General features: G+C 23.9%; 1 protein-coding gene across 4 annotated transcripts; it reads right to left on the bottom strand.

Moving 5' to 3' along the window:
• Positions 1-791: 791 nt before the first annotated feature.
• On the bottom strand, positions 792-24118 carry LOC126905920 (fatty acid synthase-like). Of its 4 annotated transcripts, none has more exons than XM_050686062.1 (34): positions 24017-24118; positions 22107-22279; positions 21724-22047; positions 21358-21558; positions 18185-18423; positions 17495-17728; positions 17220-17411; positions 16701-16835; positions 16362-16592; positions 16116-16305; positions 15827-16056; positions 15460-15764; positions 15208-15352; positions 15017-15115; positions 14840-14945; positions 14295-14726; positions 14072-14235; positions 13824-14000; positions 13527-13760; positions 9391-9584; positions 9110-9310; positions 8975-9044; positions 8470-8646; positions 8160-8339; positions 7902-8100; positions 7645-7837; positions 7457-7584; positions 6761-6869; positions 6557-6695; positions 5551-5833; positions 3508-3785; positions 3209-3436; positions 1233-1463; positions 792-1165 (listed from the first exon to the last, which is right to left on the bottom strand). In XM_050686062.1, exons 2-34 carry the CDS (start codon positions 22243-22245, stop codon positions 977-979), a joined length of 6576 nt encoding a protein of 2191 aa, XP_050542019.1. In that variant the 5' UTR covers positions 22246-22279; positions 24017-24118; the 3' UTR covers positions 792-976. The 4 variants fall into 4 exon arrangements, with proteins under 4 accessions (XP_050542019.1, XP_050542018.1, XP_050542017.1 ...); XM_050686061.1 differs by having other exon boundaries at positions 23890-24044; XM_050686060.1 differs by having other exon boundaries at positions 23894-24044.
• Between the last annotated feature and the right edge of the window lie 206 nt (positions 24119-24324).

Raw genomic sequence — 24324 nt, 5'->3', positions numbered from 1 at the left:
TATAGAAATATAAAGTTAAGAGTGTAAAATATAAAATCGAGAATTTTATCACTAAAATAGCACATGATAGTCATTTTCACCGTGAAGACAAAATAAAAGGATTTATTTCAAAAGCAATATCAACTTCTATTTTCTTAATCACGACCTGATTACAATTTTTATGATTTATAAGTATAAAACTTGATTAAGTGCATATTATAAAAATGAAATTTAGTATCGAATCTTAATATTGAAAGGAAAAACCTACGAATATTGTTTACATATGGTCGATCAAATACAGCTCAAAACTAAAATAAAGACTCGTGTTTTAAAACCTAGATGGTATAAGGAAATTAATTTGTATAAATATGTAGAATAAAATGAATGAATTTAATGAATAAAAAGTTAACTATTTGTTGTGTGAAATAATAAGTAAAAGATAATAGGTTTTAATTTTCAAATTATGAAGTACTATGTGATAAAATTAGTCAAGATATTTTATGACAGCCTCTCACATACAAATTTGTATGTTATGTGCATTACCATGTAACCATTTGAGGTTTAAATTATTTGTTCATTCATTTTATAGCACCAAAATATTGAAATTTTTCTATTTATTTCACATATATTTTGATAGTAATTACTGTAAATTTAATATGGCCTTGAAGATTCAAATACGTGTTATTTTCAATTAAAATTTTTATGAAAAACATATTTTTTGTTTCCAATAAAATTTATTGATTTCTTTAAGACAAATTTTTAACAAAATAATAATATTTCTTAAAGGAATGATATTATTTTTTAACAATCTTAAGATTAAATAATAATTGTAATAAGATTAATAAGTACAAAACTGCTTAAAATTTGTTGAAAAAGGAAATCTGATTATTTTAAAGTAAAAAATTTACATCTGAACTTTAAAAAAATTAATTTTGCGTTTTTTTATCTGTGTACCTTAATAAATAGTTTACGAATGAGTTAAAAATACTCTATTTGTTTAATCCATTAAAATTGAAAATAATTCGAAATAATGGTTATAATATTTTTCTTTTATAGTCATATTATTTTCTCCTTTTTTTAAATATGCCATATTATTATTGATATTTTCATAAATTTCATTTTTAGTTTGCTTGTTATTCGAATCTGTGATATTTTCAATATATACCACTGGCAAGGATTTACAGTACTGAAAATAATAAATTAATTAGAAATTATTTAAAACTTATTTTCTCTAATATATTTTGCTAACATACTTTGAACAAGATTGATGAAGAATAGTCATAATGTTCGTTAAAAGTAAATACTAAAACTTTAGTATGCAATTTATTTGGTAATGGTTTGGTATCTATTAAAGCTTGGAGCAACGAAAAAATACCAACAAAGGCATCCATAATATTAGAATCTCTTGAAAATTCTATATTCAAAGAATCATTACAGTGTTTTTTCAATACATTATGAGCATCAGACTTAATATTTAGACCAGACTGTAAATAACAAAAAAAATCTTAGTATATTACGCATATCGAAGAATTTTTCACAGTCTAAATAATCCATAATTTATTGTTAAGTTTTTTAAAAATATTAAACTTAACAATTTTTTATAAAAAAATAAAATCTCTTAATATAATAAATAATGCACTTAATTTTAAATAGAAGTTTTATAAATAAAATACACATGAAGAATGTTCAGTAAGTAAGGAAACGGGTTTCTATTGTTCTTATTGTTTGGAACAATTTACATGTTTCCTTACTTACTGAACATTGTATATACAGAGTTTTCAAACAAAATTTTTATCAGTTTTTGAAGTTCTAAATATTGTTTATATAGAGTTTTTATTATTTATAAGTATTCAGTGAAATTATTTTATCAATTTAATATTTGTTAAAAATATAAAACTTAAGTACTCTATTATGTTGGGGAGAGTGATTAAATGGCGCCTCTTTAAGGAAAATTCATAATAATAAATATTTTAATAGGAATTAAATATTGATTATTACCTGAAAAGAAAGATAAACTTATTTTCTACCAATATATTTATTAATTTTTTGTCAAGGAATTTGATGAAATTAAATTTTTTAGACAAGAGGCACGCCCATAAATATGAATTATGACAATTTAAAAAATATTTATAGTTATAAAAAAATAACAAATTGAACTTTATAAAAATAAAAGTCATTTACACATTTCGGTTAATAAGATTTTAGTCGACCTTTTGTATTCCTACTATATCACTACTATAAATATTATTTTAAAAATTATAATAATTAAAAATACAAAGAAATTAAATCAAAATTCTGGATTTATTTAAAAAACGTGATTTTGTAAAAAATAATTATATCATAATTTAACAAAATTTAATAAATTGAATTAACATATTACATAAATAATGTTAACAATAATAAAATAGTAAATTAATAGCCATTATCAAAGCCATTACATTATTATGATATTCTCGTACGAAAATACTTATCCTAATTTTAACCTACAATTAAAATAACTTATATTTAATTACTAAATTAATTAAAATAAGTAAATACACTGTTTAAATATTTGCAGCTTAAATCGCCAAACCAAATAAATATATTAGACCCTCATTAAAATTAAACCAGATAGGAGTGATTTGGGGAACAATAATAATTATTTTAAGGAAATTAATTTTGGAATTGTTTAGTTTCATATACATGTTTATATTTTTTATTTTTCATTTTTTGGTTAACATGGAAACTCGGAGATATAACTTTCTAACTTTTCCTAAATAAGTATGAATGAAATATTACTGTTGATTTATCATACAAAGCAGAAATTTTTGATAAGTACCAATGTTGTAACAAATTAAGTACAACACTAGTTTTGGTAGCTGACCATTGGCTAGTCATATTTGAGTAGTACTAGCTGACGTCTTGTTACTCATCCAATATTGATGATCAGTACTTGGTATCCATTATAACACCAATTCTAGCAGAGTATTGGCGTGGTTATGGTTATACAGAGTATATCAGTACTACAGTTCTACGACTGCCAGTCGTATGCTAATAATGGCGCAATACTGAATCTACCTATTTCTAATTTCTGATTGGGAGTCATAATCACATTAAATTAATAAATTTATAATTAAGGCATAGAATACAGAGATTTTCTGCTTTGATTTAAAGTATTCGACCCATTAAGAAAAAAAATACTATAATAAAACTAATTCATTCTATAGCTTTAATATCAATAATATCTTACTGTTTGTAATGGTAACAAATATTTTTTTTCCAATTTTGCTTTTATGAAAGAATTAGTAACTATATATCTAGCCCATTTGAGAATACTATCTAAATCTCCATTTAATAAAGACACAAAAACCAATGTTCCTTCGGCTTCCAGTATTTGAGCTATTTTTAAAACAATTATTCCACCCCATGATTCGCCAACTAATGAAACTGTATTAGAGTTTGATATTTCCTTCAGTTTCTATAGATAAGAATTTAAAAAAATAGTAACTTAATGGAAATGATTGTAGAGTAATTTTATTTTACAATTACCTTGACGTAAGTTAATGCAAGGTTATCAATAGAAATAATACTATTTGGAAGATAAGCCTCAAAAGCAGGATACATAAGATTTTTATAAAATTCTGAAATATTATTTGATTTAAAACCAGGAAATACAAATACCGGAACAACTTGTTTCACGTATGAATATCTTGGGCTCCTAGTCTGAATTTCCACAAAACCGGCTTCATCTTTTACTTTGTTAAATATTTTAAGCAAATCATGAGATGATTCAGGTAGTTCATCGATGTATGTATCATTTACAGACCCTGTTTATCAAAGATTTTTTTTATAGTACAATAATGCAAACTTAATAGATTTAAGAGAGATTTGTACAGTATACACTAACTCATAGAATGATAAATATATTTATGCAATATACCTCTATAGAATGTTCAAAATATCGTTAGATTTTTTTATTGTTGTTGCAAGTAATGTGACTAACTGTTCACATGTACGATACAATAAGAACCTGAGATGCTATCTAACTTTTTTGAAAATTTTTTTAAATCAAACATTTTTTTTCAAAAGAGCTCGGGTTTGAAATATTTTGTATCAGTTTTGGGTTTAAGTCAATGTTTTTAGTTCGATGCAGTTCAGTGACAATACAGGGTAATTAACTAACTATGCTTCGTAAATTTTCTTTAAAAATATTAGTGTTATCATTTATGTAATTATTTTATTTATATATTTTATATATATATTTTATAAATATATATTTTATAGATCATTTTTGAGCTACTTGATAAGAAAAATAATGTTTCCATTTTCATCCCTTAACCCTCAAATCAAGTTTTTTTTTTTATTAATAATCTTGTTTAGCATAAAAAATTGATTTCTCAAAAAAAAAAAAAATCAATTTTAATAAATTCTAAACGAGATTTCACTATTTAAAGTTTAGAAGATTTAACAAATAAAACAGTAGTCGGGTAAATACAGTAACATTAATATTTAGTGTACAGATAAGAACTATCGGTGTATTGTACCCTGACGTAAAATTTACACGTCTTTTATAAATCAACGTGAGTAATACTCACATCCCTAAACATTAATGAATCATAGCTCTCTGAAAATTCAATAAAATAAAAATAAAAATTTTAAACTATATCTAATCTGTATATATAAAAATATAGGATTACTAATTGAAAATTGGAAGTTACTGTTTAAATCATAAGGGATGTTCATAAAAATGTAATTTTACTCAAGCAGCCTAAAATAGAAACATAATATTTCATAAAGAAAATAAAAAGATAATTCTTATATTTTCAGAGATAATTTGTGAGGCATAATTAATCTATAACTCTGTATAAAAAAAAAAGTATATCATATGAAAGAAGTATATAAATAGTATTTATCATAAAAAAAATGTTATGATTCGTCAATTTTTAAAAATGTTATAGCAGTTTTAAGCAAAAAAAAATTTAAAACTGTCGAAAATTAGTGATTTTTAAAATTGTAATTTGTTTGGAGATTTACCCTATTTACGGGGAACGAGGGAAATTTTTTCAATTTTTGAGAGTAATGTCTTCGACTAGATACGATTTGAGATCTTTTGACGTATCGTTAAACTCTCAGTTAGTCATTTGAGAGCAAAAAGTTAAGCTCAACTAAACCTTATTAATAGAGCGCGGAATTATATGCATTTCTAAATTATGTTTAAACACATTGAAGGATCCCAAGTTAATAAAAACTTTGTCTTAGGATTATATAATAGAGTAAAAAAATTGTTTGTTTTAAAGGGGATAAATTCTCAAACTATAACCTCAGTTAAAAACATTACTAAGTTTTCAAGTTAATTAATAAAAATGTATACTGATTCAAGTACGTATATATGTATATATACATATATATCTGAATGTATTCAGAATAACTTAACAAAATTTATAAATGCATATAACTCCGCGCTTTACTTATTGTACATATATACATTGTTTTATTAAACAATTATTTTTAATAATATATTATTATAAATTATAGTATTTATTATCATAATAATATAATTAATTGTTTATTAGATTCATTAGGTATATTTACATTCCATTTTTTCATAGTTCTCTTCGGAAAATTGAAATGTGGAAGAAGTCATTTCTATGGACTTATAAAGCAACGAATCCAAAGCTAATAAAATAGTTTTTGCAGATATCTTTTTGTTGTTAGATGCGTCCCAAGTAATATTCAAAGCATTAAACCCTTTCGATTTAAGGTTATCACAAATCTGTTCACTTTTACATAAAATACATATGAAAAGAGAAGTTGGTATTTTTTTGCTCAATTTTTCAAATGCATAACTGAATTTACTTAGTTTATTCTGATCAGACTGAAAAAAGTGTTTCATTAAGTATATGAAGTATATAATTTAATTATCATTCACCACTGAAATTGTCCTAAACTAATAATAATTTTGAGTATTTTGAATGTTATACTTTATAAGGATACTAATTTTTTTTTTTTAATGCAAAAATTATATTTTATTAGCTTACATATAAGAAAATTATCCAACTAAAAAATAGCAGGTTAATAAAAACTTTTGAAGCAGTTTTCTTCTTCTTCTTCATCGCCTTAATCCCAATTACTTGGGGTCAGCCACCCTTAACCTAAACTTCCACTTGACACGATTTTGAAGCAATAGTTTAGAAATTATGACTAATAATACTTCGATAGAAGGAGTTTTGTAGTAGAGAAATGCATAATAATAAAAATAACATAGTATGCTCATTGTTCCCAGTCTATATATTAAAATGTTAATGACATTCAAAATACTAGTTAAAAAGTTGTTAATATTTCCTCATTTCTATAGTTGGAGTATTTTTTATTATGTAGACTAGTTAAATTAAAATAAAAATATTCCCATTAAAAAAATTAAGTTGATACTCTTATAAGGTATAAGGGATAGATCTAAAAATTATTTAAAAACTTATAAATTAAAAAATAAACATCAAAATCAATAAAAAAATTCTCAAAATTAGTATTATATTAGGAGAAATTTAGCGTGTAATGATAAATCAATCACCCTTTGTATATATAATTAATATATTAATACTTGATCACTAATGAATAATCCACCAAGATAACCTGATTCTGTATAATGATCAAACCATTTAAGGATATCTTCTTTTGATTTCATTGATGTATCTAATTCAATTTTTATAGATGTATTTTTTGATAAGAGTTTATTTAACCTTTACAATACAATCATTTTGAAAATGTGAATTATTTATTTACTTAGAGTTACTATTTTAATTACTTTCTACATCCAATTACATTCAATGAACATTTATTCACTATTATTGTTATCTTTCTTGCTCCTCGTTCAACCAACCATTCGACTATGTTTAACCATTCATCTCTATTTCCTAATATAACAAATAGAACGAAAATATAATATTGAGAAACACCAAAATCGAGTTCAAGTTTATAGAAGAACTCATATAGTATAGGATTTCTAAAGTAAAAGTATATTTTATGCCCAATTAACGCAAAATTTCATTTATGGGTAATTCGAGTTTAAAATTATTTTAAAAACATTTGGAAAACTTTCGAGATTTCAATTGACTAAGTTAGGTTTCTAGAAATATATTTAATTTAATGCATTTTTTATTTAAATGAAGAATAAAATTTAATTTTTAAATATATACTAATAAATTATAATATACCAATAAAATTAATGATATTTAGTATAACATACAACTATACGTTGATGTGATTGGGGCTTTTAAAACTTAATACCATAAAAAAAAATATAAAAAAAATTTGAAGTGACCTGATTTTTCTAATAAAATCATTATGCATTTATTTATAATAGTTGATGATGAATAAGAATCATATTGATGTATGCCACATAAATGTTAATTATAATAAATTAATTTTAATTTATTATTAAAATTATTCACTTTTAGTTATTTTTAAAGGATATATTCTCTATAATATAATAAAATAATACCTAAGATAACATAAGATAGATCTGGATTACATTGATAAATTCCTTCTGCGGTAGACTTCACATATCCTGACTTTGAAATAGAGTGATCCAAGGGAATTATTACTCGGCCAGTATTTAAAGATGCATTTCTAACAATAGAGTAATATATTAAAATAAAAATTTAAAAATTATAAAAATAATTTTACTACTTTAAATTATTAAATAATTCGTTATTGTATAACGACGAAGAGAAAAATTTCCCTTTTAATGGTTTTATAAAGCCTTGTTTTAATCCATTTAAAATAGCATCATGGATAATTTGTTTATTTTTTTCAGATTCTTCAAATAATCTATATGATGATATTGCATAAAATGATACGTTATGTATAAATATTCGTGATCCTATAAATAAAAACATTATGATATAGACGTAATTTTATATTAAATGAAATACACTATTAAATACCTAGTTTTTCATATTTCATCATATCAGTCTGAGAAAAGTGGAAAATGAAACCATGTTTTGCAACTATTTGCATAGTATTAAATAAAAATTCTCCCTCGAGAAAATTTAAAATATGCGAAACTCCTAGATAGTCAGTAAAATGCATCATTTTAATGTTAACTGCGTTACCTTCATTTGTGATTATGTGTGAATTTGGTAACTTGAAAAATATATAAATTAAAAAAACTTAACTTTATACATAATAATAGAATAAATTACTGAAGAAAAATTATGCGAAATAAAGTCGGCTTGGTGTTTATTTTCAATGACAACATAAACGTTACATCCTTCCGCCAAACAAATATTTATGGCTGCTTGTCCAATTGGGTGAATACCGGATGTAATTAGTACAGAACTTAATCTTTTCAGCCGACCAAGTACTTTTAGAACATAGTATGCCTGTAATTTATTGAATAAAACTCTTTAGATATATTTTATAACAGAATAAAATAATCGTTAATAATTAATCAAATTTTTAATAATAACGTATGTAAAGTTCTAGTTATACACATTAAAAGTTAAGACGCACCATTGAATATGCTAAAGGAACAGTAACTGCATCTTCTAATGACCATGATATTGGAATAGGCCACTTCAAAATTTGTTCGTAGTTTGAATCATTTGATTTTTGGTTATAAGAAAGAATACCCATGAATGCTTCACCATTAAAATTTACACCAGAGTAATCCAGTGGCCCCATCTCATTCTTAAATAAATTTGTTTTTATGTGTAAACATTTTTGTGTTTAGTTAAGGAAGTATACTTAAAAATTAGTGATGTCCGAACTGATCGATTTTTAAACAGAACTGAATTTTTCCTTTTAAATTAGTTCAAAAATCAAATTATTGTAATGAAATATTGTATAAAATTTACTGTACAGTTTATCTGTGAATGATCAAAATTAAGTTCAAGTCAATTAAAACATTTGAATTGTTTGGCTTGGTTTAGGTTCGAATTAAAAATTGAAAATATGGTTCGATCTCAAAAATCATGGTTCACAACATCATTTATAAATATATATATACATTTATTACCACTAAGTGTTCTTCAATAATAATATTTTTATGATTTATTCCGAAATATTTTATTTCAAATTCATTATTCCTTTATAAAATATTTACAATTATTTATTGATATTTCCAAAAAGTGATCAATACTAAAATACTTACTTTATTAATGGACATTGTATGGGTATAACTTGTGTCGAATTATTTGTCTCTACCTTTATATCTTCAAAAAAAAAATTTTTATAAATCCCCCAACTACCATGTTTATAAATATTAGTGATTAAATCTTTGCTGAGTTGCTCCTCATAAAACTTTTTATCAGTAAGTAGCTCTGGAGCTTTTGAATCAAGAATAAAGATAAATCTTAAAATAAAATTATTACAGATACTCAATAAATATTAAGAATTATTTTCTCAAAAATTTCTTCATTTTAGTTTACTAACCTTATTTTATCAGTTTTTAAGAATTTGAACATTTTTGTTATATATTTATAGATGCCTTCTAGAGGTTCACTGTATGAAACTAAGTATACTCTTTCGTTTTCTTTTTGACATTGTGAAATTGAATTCCATATTCTTAAATTTGAATTTTCAAAATTGATTTTTATAAAAGTACTGTTTTGATCAATTTGTAAGTTCTGTATAAATTATTTTTATTATTAAAAAAATGTTAGCATTATTATTTCATAATTATTCAAACATTTTTTAATTGTAAAACAATTTGGGGAATTATGTTCGAAATCCCCCTCTCCATGTATAATCTAAAGCAATGCTCTTGTTAGATTATATAAAACAATATTATACATGTATTATATAAAAAACCCAGCACAGTGGGGTCGCGGCATAGTGGAGACGTTGCATAATTGGGTCCAGTATAGATTTAATCTGACAGTGATTAAAATCACTATCATAAGAAACGCTTCGATGCAAATCTGTAGATAGTGTTTAATTTTAAAAAATTGATGGATAATTGCAAAAGCAACATCAACTTCTATTAAAATAAAATACAAAACCCATAATTATCATACAAAAATAGTATATTTTTCAANGTATACCCAGATTAGTAATTCTTTTAATTATAAATTATATAATTTTTAAAATTAATTGTTTTCAAATTATTATTGATATTGATTTTAAATATGTTAAAAGTAATAATTTTGAACCTACTTTGTATTGTCCTTTAGAGTGAAAGTTTTAATAAAAAAAAATGAATTTATTACTATAACATATAGCTCAACTTGCAAGTTTGAAATTGACATTATTAAATAGAAAAAATGAAATTGTTAAGAATATGCAATTAGGAAATTTTATAATTACTATTTACAGTACATTTATCAGAAAAGTTCGATTTTTTTACATTTTTATCGTAATAGATCACTTTAAATAAAAATCATAGTAATCATTTCTAATTAACTTTTGGCGTTTAAAAAGATTCAACAATGGAAATATTCAGAATTTAATTAATTTTAATGATTATATATCTAAAAAAACCAATAAAAAAATAGTTATTAAAAGGATTTACTCAATTGAGCGTATATAAAATTTGATTATAATTGTAAAAATCCATCATTAAATTCAGGTGAAACTAAAAATCATTTTTTTTTTTAATTTATGATTTATATAGCAACATATTATAAAAAAATTTGGAATATTATAGACTGATATAGCACACACAATAGAGTTAAACAATTAATAAATTACTAATTAAAATTATTTACTTTTGTAGTTGAATACTTTTATCATATCAAATCTAATTCGGCAACGAATACTTTAAGAATATTAGAAATTAATGATTTTAATTGTTTGTATGGTAAAAGCTGGTTAAGCTACTTTCTATTTTAATAAGGAATATTTTTTCGATTTTTAAGAGTAATAACTTAAACTAAATACGAATTGTAATCATTTGACGTATCGTTGAAATAATAGGTCTAGTGAGGGTTAGCAAAATAAATCATAGCCACAAAAAGAACCACATAAGAAAATAATATTAACATGAATATAAATTTCTTCTCATGAGGGGACACTATAGTATTAGGTTCCTATACAGAGTGGCCCACCACTCACTGACAACTTAAATAACTTTTGATCCAGTTAATATTTTTAGATGATTTTTTTTTTTAATAATAGTTATACGTTAGGTCTATTGCTATATCTCAATAATTAATTTTTTTACATTTTATTAAAAATATTAATTATTTTTAAATTTTAAATAAAATGTAAAAAAAAAATCTAAGATAGCTATTTTGTAGAGTAGAATTTAAGAAAAATTTTAGTAAAAAAATATCTTATTAATATTCAGTAGTAAATATTCTGTAGCGTTTTGAAGTTTGTAAAAATTTGAATTTTCATGTATTATTTTACGGTATTAAACATTGAAATACGTATTGAGAAAAGGACAGAAGAAAACGCTATCTTTTCATGATTACTGTGTATACATATGATGATAATGTGTATACATTACAAACTTGGCATTAATACCATGATAAGAAATTAGATAAGGCAATTATTACTTATCTTTCTCATTCAAAAGTATAAGCCATTTTCATGGAAAAAGTTACATACCTCCAAATTATAGTAAACATGAAAAGATAGCGTTTTCTTCTGTCCTTTTCTCAATACGTATTTCAATGTTTAATATCGTAAAATAATACATGAAAATTCAAATTTTCACAAACTTCAAAACGCTACAGAATATTTACTACTGAATATTATTAAGATATTTTTTTACTAAAATTTTTCTTAAATTCTACTCTACAAAATAGCTATCTTAGATTTTTTTTTNTTTTCTTAAATTCTACTCTACAAAATAACTATCTTAGATTTTTTTTTTACATTTTATTTAAAATTTAAAAATAATTAATATTTTTAATAAAATGTAAAAAAAAAAATAACGGTAGCACAGTGGGGTCGAGGCACAGTGTAGACAAGGCATAGATGGGACAAGTATAGATGTTATTTGACAGTGATTAAAATCACTATCATAAGAAACGCTCGATGCAAATCTGTAGATAGTGTTTCATTTAGAGCAATTGGTGGATTATTTCAAAAGCAACATCAACTCTTATTTCTTTGATTATATCCTAATTAGTAGTTCTTTGATTTTACATGATAAAATTGGCTATTTAAGTTAACTCAAATTTAAAAATTACTTTTTGGACTTTAAAAAAGTAAAAAAATTTAATAACTTTAATTTCTTATGTCTTATGAATTTTATTCTATGTTAATTAAATTATATAATATTCATGAAAGTCTGTGTATTCTCCTAATAAGATATTTTAAAATAAAATAAAATACAAAACCCAAATTTTAATACAAAAATAGCATATTTTTGAATACGGTAGCTACTTGTGCATAGAAGATAGGTCGTCGGGATAAATTTTGTTTTTTAATGTTATTGTACATGACATTAACTTTAATTTGACATATGTTTAAAGGACGCAGTATTTCCGGTACATTTTTAAAGGTTAAGTTGAAAAAATTAGTTTTTGTAAAAAAGTTGCTATTTTAAATCCCCCCTGTGAACAGAATAAGTGTTAGATTTTCAAAAAAAATGATATCAAATGAAAGGGAAATTATCTAAGGTTTCAATATAAAAAAATATTATTTTTATTTGTTAATATTTGAAAAAGTTATGGCAGTTTTAAGTACAAAAAACATCCCGATAAAAGGTGATTTTTAATGCAAACATTACATTATTTTTTTAATTTCGACAGCCATTTGCAAATAGGAGATAAGGTGTCGTGACAATTTTTTTTTTTTTCATTTTATAGTACATAAAATAAGCTTTAATTTGATATATGTTTAAAGGACGCAGTATTTCCGGAACATTTTCAAAAATTAAGTTGAAAAAGTTAGTTTTTGTAAAAAAGTTGCTATTTTAAATCCCCCACAATAAGCAGGTTAAGTGTTAGAATTTCAAAAAAATGATATCAAATAAAAGAAAAATATCTAACGTGTCAGTATAAAAAAAAATTATGTTGATTCGTCAATTTTTAAAAAAGTTATGGAAGTTTTAAGAAAAAAAAGTGAAAAAATGACAAAATTTACCGATTTTTAATTTTGTAAATTTTTTGAATATATCCCCCATTTGAGAGAACGAGGGAAAATTTTTCAATTTTTAAGGGCAATGTCTTCAACTAGATATGATTTGTGATCTTTTGACGTATTGTTGAAAGAAATCGGTCCAGTGAGAGCTGAGAAAAAGTGGCAACAGACATAAAAAAAAAAAAAAACACATCATGGTAAAATTAATACCTTCTCAGCTTCGCATCGAAACTAAAATAAAATTCAACCGAATGCAAAAAAAAAATAGTTTGTTAATACTTAATATTTTGTAATATTTATACAAAATTCTTTAGCTGTTTATATGAATAAATGTATTAAATTAAATTATAACTAGATTAAAAAGTGGGATTTTAAAATAAAATATTTAATGTCATAACTAAAAGAATTAATTCAAATATTGGATTTTGTGAGTAAATAAATATGAATATATAAAATAATTAATATTTGATAATTACTAAGATATTATTAACTGAAATTTACATAGCTAACTGCACTTAGCATTTAAAGTCACTTACTTTTTTTACCAAGGTTAGGTAATGTTGTTCGAATTTCTGTTGAGAAATTATTTTCCAACCGTTGAAGTTATCACTTATTTTATCTTGTGAAGTTATAATAACATAACTGTTCACCTTATTACCTAAAACTTTTAATATTTCTTGCACATAGCTTATATGACATATCATAATGTAACTTCCTACACTGTCAATCTTTGAATCATTTATAAAATATTCCCAATTCAACAAAGAAGTCTAAATAATTATATTTAGTATTGTTTATTTGGCTAAGTATCAGAAGAAATATTATTAATTCACCTCAATAGATATTTTCGAATCAAGTTTATTTTTTAAAGTTTTAGTACACGATTGTATGTAGGGATCATTATAGTTTTGTTGGAGTAACACTGTTACTTTGTGTCTATAATTGTTTTGTGTATACTTGGTAATATCAGTCACAATTTCCGTACAATGGTCAATGAAATTATTTACGTCCTTCATTGAAAAAAAATAAACAAAACTTATTGATATTCCTTACATATTTTTAAGCTATAATTTAAAATTACTTTTGTATTGCAACTAATATTTTTATTGAATATTTTTGTTTCTAATTTTAATGTAATTAAAGAATTTTTCTTAGATATTTCTAATTTTTTTTTTTCTATACCACTTATTTTGGTTCCTTTGCAAATTATTTCTTTTGTTGTGGTATTATAGTTAACTTGAACACCTTAAAATATAAAATAAAAAGTGAATACAAGAGAAATATATTTTGGACATTTTGCATACATTTCTCATTAAGATTGTCAAGAAATGTTGGGTCAATACATATTTGATGAATAGAGCTTAATGTATCAATTTGATTAGAACTCAAATCTTCTAATAATGGAATTTTTAATAAAGCGTCCAAAAAATAAAACCAATTTTTATTCCATTGTATATTTGCAATAATATTTTGATCAAAAAATTTCACTTGGTCTATTGTTTTAAAATTTTTCCCCAATTGATAGCCTTTATTTTCTAGTGCGTTATATAATTCTTCTCTTGTTAAATAGAAATTTGTATTTGTATTCTCAGAGTGTAAATGGCTAGTATCGTCACAAACAAATTGTGAGTAATCTTGTCTAACATGTTTTATCTCACCATCTAGAATAATTTTATCGTCTAGTGTAACTTCAAATTTTCCAGATTCTTGAATTAAATAATATAACTGCGATGAACCTATAAAAAGATATATTTTAATATAATTTTATTTATGATACATATTATCTATATAAACTTATTGGATGTATTAGCAATAATAGCTCTAAGGTAATATTGATTCTTTCACTTACTACTGTAATAAATTTTAATGTCATGAAAGACGTGTATATTTTGAAAAATAATTGGGTCATTTTTATGATCCTCATATATTATAATATATTTTTGCCAAATAACATGCTATAAAACATTATAATAACTTAATAAATTTTAAAAAATCATTTAAATATTACTATATAAGGAAAGATTACCAATATAAATGATGGAGGAACAACATGGTAACCATTAATTTTATGATCAAACAAAATTTCGTTTTCATATAAAGATAAAGTTTTATAATCTTCTCTTGACTAAATAAAAAAAAATATTCTTATATTTAATTATTATTACTAAAATATTGAATTAGCAATTTGCTTATAACAAACTGAATAACAACATTTACCTTAAATTTAAACTTGGTTAACGACCAAGTAACTGTATGATCCCATAGTGGTAATTTATTTAAAAATGGAGTTCCACGGCTGACTGGATAATCAATTGGAGGATAAATTGCTTGTACCATTGGATTTAACCCACAGACATACATTCTTTAAAAGACATATAAAAAAATTGTAATTAGTATTGTTATATATTATCAGATAATACTATTGTTGAGTGTAGCTGTTTTTTATTAAAAAAAATAATAATAACTTACTTTCCTAGAGCATTTAAAAAAAAAGGAATAGACTGACCAGGTGAATTTTTAGTCATTGGTATATTGGTGACTGTTTCAGGGAAAGAGCGTTTTAAAATCGCTTGAAGTAAACCGTGTGGAGCTATTTCAATTGCGATGGCATCTTTAGGAATATATCGAGTAGCCTCTTCGAATAAGACACTGCTAGAGTTATTATTTGCATGATATTCTGCTGACGAATATCGAGCCAAATCAGAATCCCATTCTGATTCTGGAACTGAACTACTAATCCACTTGGATGATCTCAGTTTTGGATTTTTAATGATCTATTATAATTTAATGTTACACGTGCTTATTTATTGCAAGAAATAATAATTGTTTTCCATACTTCTTTGAGATGACTCTCGATAAGTACAGCAACAGGTTTTATGTATCGACTATGGTATGCAATATTAGATACATTGACAGCTTTAGCAAATATTCCTTCTGATTTTAATTTTGCCACAAATTTTTCCACACTTTCAACGGGTCCGGATATAGTACAACTTGATGAACTATTATGACATGCAATGTCAATATCTTCCGGTACTATGTCTTTCATTTGAGCATAGCCGAGACCTACGAATCTATGAAGTTTATACAATGTTCACCCTTTTTATAATAATAATCAATATAACCTATTGCAGCCATCATGCCGGGTATCAAATCCAGTTCATTAGATGATGAACCGCGATAATAAGAAGCTAATATTGCTTCTTCAATCGTAAAACATCCATCAGCATATGCGCAAGCCACTTCTCCCATTGAATGTCCAACTATACCATCTGGTTCGATTTCTAATGCATACAATACATCGACTAGGCCAAGCTATAATTAATTTTATTAAAATATCGTTTCTTACGATAAATATTTAGTAAGAATACCTGTATTGCTGTAATTCCAACAAAAGAATGAAGTATGTTATCAAAAATTGTAGTGTCGAGATCTGTCAGAATTTTAAAGATGTCAATTTTTTTTTTCCGTAAAACTATATCACATTTTTTAATTGTTTCAGCGAAAATTGGTATTTTTAATAAATCTGTTCCCATTCCAGGCCATTGTGAACCCATGCCAGAAAATATATACCATACCGGACGCTTTTGTAATGTTACACTCTAAAATATAAAAATATGCCTATCAATTATATACAACAATAACTATATCAAATAAAATTTATATTATTAAATTTATATTTAATTCAGTATAGTGTATTATTTTTTTACCTGACAAGGTTCCATTTTGAAAGTAAGTGGTAATGGGTGGATAGTATAATTTCTATAAAAGTGACTATTAATATTTTTTGTAAAAATATCATGAGTTAATGCAACGTATTCATCGTTATCACCATGTTCCAAAATCTAAAAACAATAATTTACCTATATTAAATAATAGTTATCTGACAATAAAAAATTCGTTTTCATATTTATTATTAATTATTTAAATAATATAATAGATATATTAAGAATTGATTTTTTCTTCTAATTTTTGTAAACAACAAATTCATTCAAATATTTTTTCACGTAATGTGGTTACATTTTGCATTAGGAGATGTGTTTGCCATGCACATAAAGTTTGCATAACATTAAATTACTTAGACTTAAAATCAGAACAATTTTTATCTTACGTTAACTTTAAATGTAGTACGAATGTTTTTTTTTTATAAATCATTTAGCACATAGGATATGACTCAAATAAAAGTACAGGTTTTCTAATATTATAATTAAAAAATTATTTTAGTTTACCATTTTTAACCCTTCATTAACATTTTCTTCGGTTCTTCCTGATAGTACTATTAATTTGGGAATATCATTTTTAGTATTTGATACTTTTACTTTATCATTTTTTTTTAGTATAACGTGAGAAAAATTATTTGTAAATCCAAAACTAGTCACACCAATTACATCTCCAGATAAAGGTGTTATGTCGGTTACCACCTATATAAAAGATGCAATTTATTAAAAATGTTCTTAGTTGAATATAATGTTTTACTGAAACAATTAGCTATACAAAGTTTAACCTGCATTTGTCCAGTTTTAATTCCTGTAATATCTGTACGTGGCTCAAAATAATTAATATTTGGTGGTATGTAACCACTTTCAAAAGATATGATAGCTTTAGCGATGGATGTAAATAATCCACATTCCTCTGTGTGGCCAACGTTACTTTTCACTGATCCTATTAATAAAGGTTTTTTTCGCTGACTACTGCAAAAGACTTCCTCTATAACTTGTAATTCTAAACTGTCTTGTTCCTAAAATATATTAAACTTTACAATTATTTTCTGATGATTATATGAAATACATTTTTCAGTTTTGATTCTAAAAATGTCAATGAAAGTTCCGTTAATAATTCTATGTCTGTCCCATTTTTATAGAAACTTTTACCAAATCTTTTTATGATTTTGGAATTATTCTTAAATATATTTTAAGTTAATACTCAAAATATTATTGAATAAGAAGATAAATTAAGTTATAAGTAGGCTAATGTAGTTAAATCTCCTAATATAAAAAGTTCATACCAACGTATCTAGCAATTTTGACATTAGATAAACCTCATACGAAACTTACATAATTCCTCTAATACTATATTAATGTTTAAATAATAATTATTACATGCCAAAACAAAAGAAAAATTAATGACTTATTTTCTTTTTCCGTAGTGTTATTCATTTATAATTTGTTTAATTAAAATAATAATAATAATAAACCTTTATTCCAGACCCATGTGCCTCTAAATACTCAATACTTGTTGGATCAATATTTGCTTCTTGGTATGTATCTAATAATACTGATTTTAAAGTATCTTTTGAATGGTCAAATACCATATTTCTATGATCTCCTGAATGATATGATTTAACACTGACAATTGTACCGTATGAACGTTTTGCTTCAGAGGCTTTTTGCAAAAATAATACTACGCTTGATTCTGATCTATTATATCCATCAGCTGAAATTAATAAAAATATTGATATTTCATATAAAATTTTACATTAAAAATTAAAAAGAATATAGATTGTTTTCTCTATAATTATAATTAACATTAACAAACGAATCAAAAATTAAAAAAAATTTCCTCTTTCCCGTAAATGGGGGAAATCCCCCAAAAAATTACAAATTAAACAATTTTCGACATTTTTTCATTTATTTTTACTTAAAATTGCCATAACGTTTTTAAAAATAATAAAATCGATATCAACATATTTTTTTTTTGTAGATACATTAGGTATTTACCGATTATTTGATATATTTTTACGAATATTTGACCCTTAACCTGCCCACAGGAAAAGGTTTCAAAATTGTAACTTTTTCACAAAAAATTAACTTTTCCAACTTAACTTTTGAAAATATTCCTGAAAGACTGACATTTATATATATACCTTAAATTAAAGCTTATATAATATACTTTAATTTGAAAAATAAAATTTGACCTCTGGATTTGTCTTCATGGTGAAAATGACTACCGTTATTCAAAAATATGCTATTTTTGTGTTAAAATTCTGAGTTTTGTATTACATTTTATTTTAAAATACCTGACAAGGGGAGTACACTGATTTTTATAAATATTATATAAATCAAATTAATATAGCATATAAAGTTAAACTTATTTAAATTTTTTTGCTTCTTTTAAGTCGAGAAAATTAACTTTGAAATTTGAATTAGCTAAAATTGTCATTTTTTTCAGACAACGGAAGCGACATACGATTGCCAAATCGATATCACCTATGTCTTACGCGCTTGGAGTACAAAATTCCTAACCGCGTATGGCAAAGAAATTGTTTGCATTTTTTTCTTAATTCTTTTTAAGTTTGAATAAATTTTCAACTCCTTTGATTTTTATCTCATTTAGATTCAATAACTTCAATAAAGATAAAGGATCCCATCACTGTAGTCAGCCCTCGTGAGAAGAAATTTCTTATTCATATTAAAATTATTTTATTATATTTTAGCTTTTAGCTTTGATGTAAAGCTGAGAAGGTATTTTTTGTGACTATCATTTATTTTCTTTACTCTGATTTGACCTACTTTTTTCAACGTAACGTCAAATTATTACAATTACTTGAAGATATTACCCTCAAAAATTGAAAAAAATTTCTAATCTATTAATTAAACAGTTACTTGTCCCATAGATATCATCTATACATGTACCAACTATGCCACGTCCATACTGTGCCGCGACCCCACTGTCCTATCGTTTTTGTTATTAAAACGCAATTATGATTTCTTTTTGATGATTTTTATCATAAACCACTAAATTACTAACAGAAGAAAAATAATTTAAAAATATTTTTTTTTTATAATCATTACTTAAATATTATTTTTGAATTATTATCGACAGATGTGCTTTCTGTATCAGCGGTTAGTATATATATAAATGCTAATTCACAGCAATATGCCTTACTACCATACTTCAAGCATATCTGTTTTAGTCCATCTGTGGAAAAAGTCATAATTGACAATAAATACTACGAATCTGTGAATAGTGATTCCATGAAAAAGCGATTAGTTGCCTGTATTTGTAATCCCCTATGTATTATATATGCATATTAATTCATCAATTCAAAACTTTAAAATTGTATATATACAGGGTGAACAATAATCACTGACAACTTAAATAACTTTTGATCCAGTTAATATTTTTAGTTGTTTTTTTTTTTTTTTTAATAATAGTTATACATTAGGTCTAAAGCTATATCTCAATAATTAATTTTTTTACATTTTATTAAAAATATTAATTATTTTTAAATTTTAAATAAAATGTAAAAAAAAAATCTAAGATAGCTATTTTGTAGAGAAGAATTTAAGAAAAATTTTAGTAAAAAAATATCTTATTAATATTCAGTAGTAAATATTCTGTAGCGTTTTGAAGTTTGTGAAAATTTGAATTTTCATGTATTATTTTACGGTATTAAACATTGAAATACGTATTGAGAAAAGGACAGAAGAAAACGCTATCTTTTCATGATTACTGTGTATACATATGATGATAGTGTGTATACATTACAAACTTGGCATAAATACCATGATAAGAAATTAGATAAGGCAATTATTACTTATCACTCTCATTCAAAAGTATATTGAAAAGATAGCTACAAAATAGCTATCTTAGATTTTTTTTTACATTTTATTTAAAATTAAAAATAATTAATATTTTTAATAAAATGTAAAAAAATTAATTATTGAGATATAGCTATAGACCTAACGTATAACTATTATTTAAAAAAAAANTAATAAAATGTAAAAAAATTAATTATTGAGATATAGCTATAGACCTAACGTATAACTAGTATTTAAAAAAAAAATCAACTAAAAATATTAACTGGATCAAAAGTTATTTAAGTTGTCAGTGAGTGGTGGGCCACTCTGTATATTAAACGAATAAATTTATGTTAAAAATTCAAATACTATTTATTATTAAAATAAAATGTCAAACAATTATTAAATTTAAAATATGTGTTTCCATTTGAAAAATCTAAGTTTCAGCCTTGTAAGGCATAAAGGATGAACTTAAAAATTATTACATAGCTAACTAAAAAACAATATTTAACTAATGGATACAAAAAAATATATATATTTTTCAAAAGTATTTTCAATTTGTTAGCAATTGAGTGGTTTATCATAAAAAAAATCATTCAGTATATGGTATCGCAAGAATATTTTTTGTATTAGTGAAGAGTTATCCCCATGTGTCTCCCTCATTACTTAATTCATAATATACATTGATTAAGAAAAATAAACATGTATATTTATTTATCATTTATGGACTCGAGCTGATTTAAATAAATGTTATAAATGCATTAAGTCCCGAACCATATTTATAAATAATATTGAAAGAAAAAGTGAACTTATTATTATTAAGTTTCATAAAAGTAATTTATTTTACCATTAGCGCTAAAAGATTTTGTTTGATCAGAATTCGTAAGATAGTTTAGCCCTTTAAATTGTAGTGATATACCAGGTTCCAGAGTTAAATTTGTAGTTCCAACAATAGCTGCATTTATGTAACCGTTTTCAATTAAATTTTTAGCTACAACTAAAGAATCAGCTCCCGTAGACCATCCATTCATAGAAGAATAACTTGGACCTACAATTTTTATTTTTTAGAAAAATTAGTAAAGACGCAGTCAACTAAAGAAAAATTAAATATTCAATGAAAAAAATATTTATAAAATATTCTTAATTAAATATTAATAAAATATTTTGAAATTACGCAATAATTAGTATTTTATTAATTTGATTTTAAATTTACCCGATAAATTCAAACTATATGAAATCCTATTAGATTGCATAGTTTTTCCAACTCCTAACATGAATAGACCCGAAGATTTTGAATGAGCTACTACATTTTTTTCAGTTTCACTCATAAAACTTCCCATAAATACTCCTGTAGATGTGCCACTCAAATCATGTGGGTTAATTCCAGCATCAATAATAGCTTCGACAGTTCTTTCCCATGTAATTCTTAACACTGGATCAGTTACTTCCGAAAGTTTCGGATGTGATTTAAAAAATAGTCCGTCGAAAACTTCTACATTTTTTAATTTTGCACTAGCGAGTGGAAGATTTAAAATTCCTTTAAGTACACATAATAGTTAATATTCAACATTTTTCAACAATTAATAAAATTATTACCAGGACGCCATCGTCTAGAATCAATAGTTACACAATTAGTTTTATTAAACAACAAAGATTTAAATTCTTCTAAATTATCTGCTTCAGGAAACATTCCTCCGACACCGGATATCACAACTTCTTCTTTAATAGAAGTCATACTTGATTCAGTCAAGATTTATTTCAAGTCAAAGCTTGAAATAAAAAATAATAATCATTATAGGTTTTATATTATTGTACTGTTATAATTCTAATGCTTTGGGATTGGATTTGGTAATACATACAGGGTGTTCAGTAAGTCAGGAAACGGGTATTATATAAACCCGTTTCCTGACTTACTGAACACCCTGTATATATAATATATAGTATAATAAATATATTATATAAATATAATTGATACCAATTTATATTGAATGATTATTTTACTTTATAGTTTTGCCCTTATCGCATTTTTTTCAAATGTTACTTTGACTCTTCCAATTGTAGGTACTTTATTAATTTAAATCGAATTTTTATATAAAACAACAATTTAGATAACATTAAAAAAATGTATACGATAAAAAATACAGAATTTTATCAAAATGATTAATTTAGATAAAATGTAACAGTCAATATATACCTACCAATTTAAAGAATTTAATTGAAATTATATAATTATTATACACGATAATATGTGTATCACAAACCACTCAGTTACTCGTAAAATAAAAATAAATTTGATAAATATTTATTTGTACTTTTCAGTTAAATATAATCCTTGATTTGTCCATAATTAAGTGTTTTTTTTTATTCATCCCTTAAAAGAGAAGGGAATTTATTAATAATTTAAAATTATGACTAGTGGTGATGCTATTTTTGTTACTAAAAACTCCTCGTGTCAAGTATAAAAGTGTTAATAACTTATGAAATAATAATTAAAAAGTTGATGTCGACCAGTGATTTTTTTCATTACATCGTATATAATAACTTATGGAAAATTAATTAAATCTAAAACTAATCTAAACCATTTTTTATTAGAAATATTCAAAGTTTTAAAATATTTTTAACAATATAATATAAGTTATATATGTTTGCGTATTGTGTTTATATACAGAGTAATTAATTTTTGGCTGACCTCTAGGTTTCTCTAAAATAATAAGTATTTTGAAAAAATTTTTTTTTGTTTTGTTAAATAGTATGTATGTCTCGATTTATAAGTGATTAAATATTTTTAATATCTATCCCTTATAAGGATACCGATATTATTTTTTAATGGTAACATACATATTTTATTAACTTAAATGTTAGAAAATAATCCAACTAAAAAAATTTGAAACAGTAGTTTAGAAATTATGACTATTCTTATACTTCGGTAAAAGGTGTATCGCGATAGAGAAACATGTAATAATAAATATAATAAAACCCGCACTTCGTCATTTAAAAAGTCTAATTAAAAATGTTAACTACTTTCGAAATGATGATTAAAAAGTTGTTATCGGTCAATCGATTTTTTTAGTTAAATAATTTTATAATATTTAATTCACTAAAATACATATGGTACAATTTCAAAATAATATGTTAGTTCCCTTGTTAAGGATAAAGAATAGAACTATATAATATTTAACCACTTAAAAATCAAGAAATATATAACACCAACATAAAAAAATCTCCAATGTTATTATTATTTTAGTAAAATGTATTGGTCAACAATAAATCAATCATCTTGTATATTGTAATAAATTTTAAAACTGTACTTGGCAAGCAAACTTGTCAAATACTACATCGGAAAAAATGAACTAATAATATTTTGTTAAATGTAAATTACCCACTTGTGTTAGAACCTGAAATATGATGTACTTAAAAAAATTAAGTGAATAAATCAAATGAAATTTTATACCAATTATGACCACGATTGATTATTTACAAAATAATCACTTTTAATATTGACGTACCTTAATCGACTAATAACGTTTTACTTGTTGTAACTTAATTGATTATATGCACACCTGTTAATAATACTCATTGTTCATAGGTCATAAAAGGTAAAGTATAAATTTACTAAGCATTTGAAAAAAAAGTTGCTTTGCGGGGCATATGATAATTATAGAATATGCATTTTTTATATTTATGTAAATAACTGATGAATAAATGAACTTATAGATAAATAATTTATACATTTTCTTTACATGGTGAAAATGATGTCAATACATATTTTTATTGATTTTTATCAATTGATATTAAAAAACTTAATAAAAATATT

The sequence above is a fragment of the Daktulosphaira vitifoliae genome, unplaced genomic scaffold (genome assembly GCF_025091365.1).
Source record: "Daktulosphaira vitifoliae isolate Bord-2020 unplaced genomic scaffold, ASM2509136v1 Scaffold_4, whole genome shotgun sequence".
Lineage (NCBI taxonomy): Eukaryota > Metazoa > Arthropoda > Insecta > Hemiptera > Phylloxeridae > Daktulosphaira > Daktulosphaira vitifoliae.
The sequence above is the reverse complement of the archived record's forward strand: the minus strand, read 5'-3'. Positions and strand labels throughout refer to the sequence as shown.

Bases quoted from the DNA above. Each gene is read 5' to 3' on its own strand.
- LOC126905920 (XM_050686062.1), bottom strand. From the start codon at position 22,245: ATGACTTCTATTAAAGAAGAAGTTGTGATATCCGGTGTCGGAGGAATG. The intron at 21,559-21,723 runs GTAAATTTAAAA...TAAAAATTGTAG, and splicing joins ATATAGTTTGAATTTATCGG to GTCCAAGTTATTCTTCTATG. The intron at 16,836-17,219 runs GTAAACTAAAAT...TATTGTTTTTAG, and splicing joins TTAATGAAGGGTTAAAAATG to ATTTTGGAACATGGTGATAA.